We start from the raw sequence: 9,172 nt of genomic DNA, 5'->3' as shown, positions 1-9,172 counted from the left end.
CTTACCCTCCAAAACCCTCAGCCTCAAAAATATACAATCAATTAGCCTCCACAACTCTCTGGGATAACAAGTTCCATAAACTAAAGACCCTCCAAGAGAAGTCATTCCTTCTCATCTGTCTTAAATGAGACACCCCTTACCTTGGAACAGTGTACCCTGGTTCTAGATTTCATCAGGAGGCAGGGTAATCATCGTCTCAGCATTTATACCATTAAGCTCCCTCAGAATCTAATATGTTTCAATAAGATAATCTCTCGTATTCAATAAAGTTTAGAAGCACAAGTCCAATTTACTCAACTTTTCCTCAAGATAATCCCTTCTTCCCAGGAATCGATCACTTGAACCTTCTCTGAACTCCCTCCAAAACATGAAAGAACATAAAAACATCAGTGTGAAGCTGGATGAACACAGCAAGCCAAGCAGCATTAGAGGAGCAGGCAAGTCTGATGAAACGTCAAACTTTCCTGCTCCTCTGATCCTGCTTGGCTTACTGTGTTCATCCAGCTTCACACCGTGTTATCTCAGATTCTCCAGCATCGGCAGTTCCTACTATCTCTACAAAAACATCAGTTTTCACTTTTGCTCCTGAGTCAACAGTTCCCATTTCTCTGAAAGAAAATTTGATGTGAGATTGAGTTTCAAGTCTATGCCCAGATGAGCAAGAATTTGTTTTTAATGACAGTAGGTAGCATGAACACATTCAAGGGGAGATTTTATATACAGATGAGTGGTAGGAGAATGGAGGGGAAATATGAAAGTGGGGAAGGAAGAGGTAGTTGGTGTGGAAGGAAGACTTTGTCAAGTATAAACACTGGTATAAGCCAGTTAGCACAACTGGCACTTTCAGCGCTTTAGTTTAATACTATACAGTGATAAAATGTGACTGGTGCAGTCTCATGATTGAGTGTTCACAATGAATATCAATTTCCTTCTGCATGCTAGTGAAAGATTGAACCATAAAACATTATTATCACAAAGGTTAAAAATATCTGCAAAATTCAGAACTCTACAACACCTACAAAAATATACAACTACTTGAAAAGTTCAGCTGTGTCATGAATTTCCAGACATATTTTATAGGACTGGGCAGGAACTCAGTAGCAGTCAGTACTTGCAGGCCCTTGCCCTGTGAAAATATTTCATACAAATGTGCAGTGACTCTACTCCTAGCCCTCAGCTATGGAATTAAAATCCAAAAAAGTAATCTAGATAAATGGCTTTATTCCCTGGGGAAACATCTAGTCAATACAGGTCCTCGTTAGTGTGCAAGTTAGAACAAAGATGCAAAGAGCAAACAGAGATCTACATAACCACAATTAACCTTAATGCGTACCTCACCGCCGATTAAAGAGGATATAGATACCTAACTCCAAATTCTACATTTTTTTCTCAACTCTACACTATTTTACAAACCTGTCCATTTTTTAAAATCACTTTTGTTCTTTTTCCTTGTATTCACTCGCAAAAGCATGAAAGATTCAATTAAAGGCGCTATGCATTTAGCAAAGGACAGGCCTATGGCAGTGCACAGCACTTTCATTAGCAAGAAGAATGATGGTTGTTCCGATTAAAAATAAATCTCAAACACTCCATATAATCACTCAAACCCATGGAACAAATCCAAATGCTAATAGCTACTATAGGCCAAACTTGGATAGTCGCCTCCGAAGAGTAAGCACTCCCCTCACTCCCAAAGTATCATTATACCATATTTTCTTCCTCTGAATCAGGGAGCTCAGTAATTGTTTGTCAGAGTTATACAGCATTGAAACAGGCCCTTCAGTCCAACCTGTCCATGTTGATCAGGCTTCCTAAACTGAATTAACCTTTTTGTTTGCATTTGGCACATATCCCTCTAAACCTTTTCCATCCATTTATCTGTCCAAATGTCTTTTAAATGTTGTAGTTCTACTCTGTTCTACTATTTTCTTTGGCAGCTCAATCCATACACATATCATCCTATGTGTAAAAGTTGCCACACAGGTTCCTTGGAAAGTCATGGGCTAATTACAGATAGTCAGCATGACTTTGGCAGAGGGAGGTCATGCCTAAAAAATTGTCACAATTTTTTGAAAATGTGATCAAGTGTGTGGATGAAGGAAGTTCAGCTGACACAGTTCATATAGATTTTAGAAAAGTTTTTGACAAGGTCCCATATGGGAGGCTGATTGAGAAGGTTAAAAAACAGAATTCAGGGAAACTTGGTGAGATGGATCAGAAACTAGTTTAGTAATAGGACACGAAGGGTAGCAGCAGAAAGTTGTTTGAATGACTGGAGACCAGTGTCCAGCAGTGCACCACATCGATCAGTACTGGAACTCTTATTATTTGTTATATTCATAAATGAAAATAATGAAAATGTAGAGGAATGTTAAACAAGTTTGCAGAGGACACCAAAGATGGTAGCGTGGTTAATACTGAAGACAGCTGTAAGTTCGAGGAAATTATAGATGGGCTGGTCAGACCTGTGGCAGACAGTATTTAATCTTGATAAGTGCGAGGAGATGCACTTCAGAAGAAACAACAAGTCAGGGGAGCATTTAATGAGTGGTAGGTCATTGGGCTGCTTAAACAAACAAGAGGATCCTGGGGTAATCGTTCACAGATCCCTGAAGTTGGCACAGCATGTGAATAGGATAATTAAGAAGGAAAAATGGGATACCTACTTTCATCAGTCATGTCATTGAGGATAATGGGTAGAAGGTAATGTTGGAATTGTACACAGTGTTGGTCAAGCCACTGCAGGAGTACTGTGCGCAGTTCTGGTCACCTCACTGCACGAAGGATGTGATAGCACTCTAGGGGGTAGAGAGGAGATTCACTAGGATGTTTGCCTGGAATGGAGAAATTGAGCTGCAAGGAGTGATTAGATAAGCTTGGATTGTTATCTTTACACCAGTGAAGGCAGAGTGGGGACAAGATTGAGATGTATAAGATAATGCAGGGTATGGACAGGGTGAACAGACAGCAGCTATTCCCCTTGGTTGAGGTGTCAATTAAAAGAGGGCATAGCTTGAGGGTAAGGGACAGGAGATTCAGAGGGGATTTGAGAAAAAAACTTTTTCACTCAGAAGATGGTGGGAATTTGGGAAGGTAGGAGAGGCTGGAAGCCATACAACCTTTGAAAAATATTTGGATGAGCACTTAAAATAATCATAACATTCAAGAATATGGGGCAAGTGCAGGAAATTGTAAGTATTGCACCTTTCTTGGTAGTTATGTTGGTGCAGATGCAATAAGCCAAAGCGCCTTTTCTGCACTGTGTGACTGCGACTTTTAATCAGAGGTGTAATTTTTTGAGATTAATATATTTGCTCTTTAAGGTTCAGTTGTGCCTCTACCCCACATAAACTTGTACTTTTCAGGTAATACCTTATTCTTCTGTCCTTCATTGCATGCCTTTTAACTGGTGCTTCTGGAAAATATTTTACTACTTTATGTTCCTTGACCATTGAATTTTATAGTTTATCTTTGTCTTCCTAACTGTTTTTTGAATTAGGTTTTATTGTCACATATACTCAAGTAGACGGAATTGAGGTTCATAAGGAGACGTTAGCAATTCTGAAATGTGTGAAAATAGATAACTCCCCTGGGCCAGATGGGATGTATCCTAGGGTTCTCTGGGTAGCGAGGGAGGAGATGGCTTTGATCTTTGTCATCATTATGTTCAGGAATGTTCAAGGAGGGGAAGAGGGACAATCCTGGTAATTACAGACGAGTGAGCCTTACTTCAGTTGTGGGTAAAGTGTTAGAAAGGATTATAAGAGATAGGATTTATAATCATCTAGAAAGGAATAAATTGATTATGGATAGTCAACACGGTTTTGTGAAGGGTAGGTCATGCCTCGCAAACCTTAGAGTTCTTTGAGAAGGTGACCAAACAGGTAGGGGAAGGTAAAGCGGTTGATGTGGCATATATGGATTTCAGTAAAGTGTTTGATAAGGTTTCCTACGGTAGCCTATTGCATAAAATATAGTGTCATGGGATTGAGGGTGATTTAGCGGTTTGGATCAAAAATTGGATAGTTGGAAGACGACAGAGGGCGGTGGTTGATGGGAAATGTTCATCTTGGAGTTCAAATACCACTGGTATGCCGCAAGGATCTGTTTTGGGGTCACTGCTGTTTGTCATTTTTATAAATGACCTGGATGAGGGCGTACAAGGATGGGTTAGTAAATTTGCAGATGATACTAAAGTCGGTGGAGTTGTGGATAGTGCGGAAGGATGTTGCAGGTTACAGAGGGACATAGATAAGCTGCAGAGATGGGCTGAGTGGTGGCAAATGGAGTTTAATGTGGAAAAGTGTGAGGTGATTCACTTTGGAAGGAGCAACAGGAATACAGAGTACTGGGCTAATGGTAAGATTCTTGGTAGTGTGGATGAGCAGAGAGATCGCTGTGTCCATGTACATAGATCCCTGAAAGTTGCCACCCAGGTTGATAGGGTTGTTAAGAAGGTGTACTTTGTGTTAGGTTTTATTGGTAAAGGGATTGAGTTTCGGAGCCATGACGTCATGTTGCAGCTGTACAAAACTCTGGTGTGGCCGCACTCTTGAGTATTGCATACAGTTCTGGTCGCTGCATTATAGGAAGGATGTGGAAGCATTGGAAAGGGTGCACAGGAGATTTACCAAGATGTTGCCTGGTATGGAGGGAAGGTCTTATGAGGAAAGGCTGAGGGATTTGAGGCTGTTTTCATTGGAGAGAAGGTGGTTAAGAGGTGACTTAATAGTGACATACAAGATGATCAGAGGATGAGATAGGGTGGACATTGAGAGCCTTTTTCCTCGGATGGAGATAGCTAGCATGAGGGAGCATAGCTTTAAATTGAGGGGTGATAGATATAAGACAGAAGTCAGAGATAGGTTCTTTACTCGGAGAGTAGTAAAGGCACAAATGCCCTGCCTGCAACAATAGTAGACTTGCCAAGTTTAAGGGTATTTAAATGGTCATTGGATAAACATATGGATAATAATGGAATAGTATAGGTTAGGTGGGCTTCAGTTTGGTTTCATAGGTTGACGCAACATTGAGGGCCAAAGGGCCTGTACTGCGCTGTAGTATTCTATGTTCTATTAAGTACTGGGATACAGGAGTACAGTGAAAAGTTTTCAGTAGCCATTCATGGCATCATCTTAGGCACAAGGTACTGAGGTGAAAAGCAGAAAAATAAAGAAATAAATTTCGACATTACAGTTCTTCTCATTGTAAAGTAGTAAATAAGAAATCAAGTTAAAAGCTCCAAATTACAGTCCTTCTTTAGCCACAGGCCTGCAGTTGTTCCACAATGGGCTTGATTTCTCAATCCCTGCACTTCAGCGTTGCTATCTCATCACTGACCTGCCATCTGGGCTCACCAATCACCTAACCACAAGCTCTGGTGCCACTCCAGATCCCAGTCACTTCCACAATGCCATTGATCTCCAGCGTTGTGCCTGGGCATACCAACTGTTGTGTGGCCCCAGCTGCGGCCGTTTCTGCACTGTCTCCATGATAAGCTCCCTCCAGAAGGTAGAGAAAAGAAAACTAAAGAAAAATCTGAAAAAAAAGCAGTAAGAATGGACGAGTTCCAGTTCAGGAGCCCATTCTCCTTCATTCTGCATTCTTCTGGTGAGTATGTACTTTTCTAGTGCTAAATCATTCCTTTTTAGCTTTATTCATCTCTGGAGTTCACTAGTGCTTAATTTGTTCCTTTCTTTTAGCAGAATATATTTTTCTTGCATTTTCTTGAACAGTTTTTCATTATTGTTCTGTATCTTCATTTGCCAATATTGATGCCTATCTCATTTTCCTAAATTCTAATTTGAGCCCGTCAAATCTGTTTCTCTCCCATCTGTTCACCTTGTTTTCATCATACTCATGCCCATTTCTATCCTCATCTTTAAGTGTATTATGTTATGGGCACTGTTAGATGGCTGTTCCCCTTCTTTTACTACTTCTATCAATGGTCCAATTTCTACCATTAGATGAAATAGCAAATCTTTTCATGTTCAATATTTTACATGCTGGGTTAGAAGGAAGACACATACACATTGTGGGAACACAATTCTCTTATTCCTGTTACCTATCTCTTCTCCCTAATTAACATGGAGTAATGGAATCCCTCATGATTATTCTTCTATGCTTTTCACTCATTTCTCCAACTTCCCCGAATATTCCTTCTTCCACTATAACATGGTTTGTAGGCTATATTATTAATGTTACGCATTGGTATTAACTTTTATCTTTATCCATATGAATTCAGTTGGTCAAATATATTTCACCTGCATCCATCTCGAAATATCTTGCTTTCAGAAGGTATGTAAACATTTTGTTTCAGATGGAACATAATGGCAAGGTGTCTGTTTCTTTCTGAAATCTAAATGCTCCACATTTTTGACTCAGTGCCATGGCTTCACCTACTTATTTTTAGTCTGTGCAGTGTTATCTTCATGCTGCAGTCTTTAACTGTTTAGATGGGCCGGTAGGTGCCAGCCTGCTTGGGTGTACTGAGCTGTAATATAAAATGGAGACTAGACTACAGAAGGGACAGCCATACAGGAACAACCCTCATGTTTAGCCGGCAGAACAAAAGCTGTGTAATTCAACAGCAAAGTTGTCTGTTATTTCATCTGTATGCACAAAATCACTGACCACTTGTCTGCCATCTCCTCTAATGTAGATGCGGCTATAACCTTGCAGAGAATGGGCAAGAAAGAGAGAGAAAAAAATTTGAAAATCTTGTAAAACAGTAAACAGCAAGTAAACAATTAAAATTACAGTCAGGGCTCTAAGGTTTTGTATTCATGTGCTAGTAAACTAATTCATGCCCATGGTAAGCGTGAAGTGTAGGTGCATAATTAGTTCAGTTCAATCACGGGTAACCAAAACGACCTCACGATTAAAGTTCTGAGTTGGAGGAAGAGTCACCAGAACCAAAATGTTAACTCTGATTTCTCTTCACAGATCCTGAGCTTTTCTAGCAAACTCTATTTTCCATTTCTAACTTACAGCATCTGTAATTCTTTTGGTTCTCATTTTTAAGGATTCGTTCATAATTAAACAAAAATCAAAGAGCTGGGAATTTTGTAAGTCATAAACAGATTAAAACACCACATACTACACAGGATAGAAGCAAACAAGCTCTCCCACTTGCTCTTTAACTCATCTCTTCTGTAGCCTGGTTGTGATGCCTCAGTATAATCAAACATGCACGATTTTGACATGCAGATCAGGATTAGCCACATATAAAACAATGATCTTGAGGGCTCATGAAACCCTACTTCACCAGGAGTTGGGACTTTCAGGGAAAAGAAGCATGACATGTCTAAGGAAATTGAACCATGGATGAAAATGCTACCATAGACTCACTGAGTCTTGATGGACAATACCAGACAAGGTCTTCACAATGTTAGTCAAAATAACTCAAGAATACTAAACAGGTCTGAAGTGTGGGACTTTCCCCACCTGCAATGAAATGAAGATCACGCACACTACCTGAAATTTCTTTACCAAAAGACTTCCAGAGTTGCACCTGCTATGGCTTAACTTCCTTTACATGCTCTTGTTCTAATGGGGGTTTGAATTGACCAGTATCTAGCACTGACATTACCAATTCTGGCTCCATTTGCCAAGTGACAGATTTTCTACTCACAGACATGAAAACTGGTCTGCAAGTGCATCAGGGATAAAGACGCCAGGGTTTAGCACAGTAAATGCTGGGCGGCACCTGCCTGAAATCAGTCTTCTGGATTACACATTATAAAAATGGCAACATAAAGAAGCTCAATTGGGCAACTTAAAAAAAATGAAGATCTATTACTGGTATTTTTCTGGTTTTAGTCAGTTAACTGAAAAGAGCAAACTTCACCTTTCATGAGACAGGGCATTGAGTATAAGGATAGATAAGTTACGCTGCAGCTTTTTGAACTGTAAGTTAGGCCACACTTGGAATATCGCGTACAAGTCTGGGCAACAGACTACCAGAAGGATGTGGATGCTTTTGAGGGGGTGCAGAAAAGGTTCACCAGGACGTTGCCTGGTATAGGGGACTTTAGCTATGAAGAAAAGTTGGAGAGACAGGGCTTGTTTTTACTGGACCACATAAGGTTGAGGGGGCGATCTAATAGAAGTTTGTAAGATTGTAAACGGCACAGATAGAGGGTAAAGTATGAGGCTTTTTCCGAGGGTGGAGGGGTCAATTACAAGGGGACACAGGTTCATGCTGTGAGGGGAGACATTTAAAAGAGATCAGCAAGGCAACTTTTCCGCACAGAGGGTGGTGAGTGCCGGGACGGGTTGCCAGTGTGATGGTGGAAGCAGACACAATAGCAGCTTTCAAGAACCACTTAGACGAATACATGAATAGGAAGGGAACTGACAGATATGTATCCTGTAAGTGAAGACAGTTTTAGTAAGGAAGGGCAAAATGCGGTGGCATGGGCTTGGAATGGCAAAGGGCGTGTTCCTGTGCTATATCATTCTTTGTTCTATTATGTACAGCAGTGCCAGTATAGGTTTTGTGCTTATGGCTTTATCCCACAAACTTCTGATTCAAAGGGAAGATAACCAACAACTGAGTTGTATGTGAGACAAATCAACTGCAAAGGATTACACAAGACTGCCCTCAAGATTGTGCAAACCAAATGAACCAAGGGTCTTGCTTCATTCTCAAAAATGCACATATTCATCCCCTGAGTCATGATTGACAATATAAAAAGGAGGTATCAAACTCAAGAGCTGTTTCACTTCTCAATAAATGCATGAAGACTGGAAATATTCAAACTCACCTGCAATGACATCTCAATTATCATCATCAATTTTTTAATACCAATCCACACAGACTTCCCCTTCACATGCTGCGTGATTCTTGCTCGTTCCCGATCATCAAACCTGCCAAGAAGCTGTGAAAACAAGTCAAATGAATTCTCAATAAAAAAGTCTCCTTTCTCCATCATAAATTCTCTTGTCCCACACAACCCCCTCCTCCTGAAGGCTTGGTCTTTTACTGGGGTGTAATTTCACAGATGCTTGCACCTCCATCCATCCCCAAGTACCTTACTGAGAAACCCCAAAGAGCACCCTCATTGCACTCACTGCAGAGGACATCCTAACACACTTCACTCGATTCTTGCTCAAGATCTACACTGTAAAATTTCTCATAAGGGTACCACGGGATGCAACCCTGGCTGTT

At 40.5% G+C, this 9,172-nt stretch overlaps 1 protein-coding gene across 1 annotated transcript in view; it reads right to left on the bottom strand.

Annotated features, from left to right (window-relative positions):
* Positions 1 to 9,172, bottom strand: part of LOC125466299 (vesicle-fusing ATPase) — a 223,030-nt gene that overhangs the window by 19,673 nt on the left and 194,185 nt on the right. Inside the window, exon 19 of the mRNA XM_048560618.2 lies at positions 8,769 to 8,882. Coding sequence (XP_048416575.1) covers positions 8,769 to 8,882 — 114 coding nt within the window. The remainder of the gene's footprint in view (positions 1 to 8,768; positions 8,883 to 9,172) is intronic.

The sequence above is a fragment of the Stegostoma tigrinum genome, chromosome 31 (genome assembly GCF_030684315.1).
Source record: "Stegostoma tigrinum isolate sSteTig4 chromosome 31, sSteTig4.hap1, whole genome shotgun sequence".
Classification (NCBI taxonomy): domain Eukaryota; kingdom Metazoa; phylum Chordata; class Chondrichthyes; order Orectolobiformes; family Stegostomatidae; genus Stegostoma; species Stegostoma tigrinum.
Note: the sequence above shows the minus strand (reverse complement) of the source record. Positions and strands in the feature narration are given on the sequence as shown.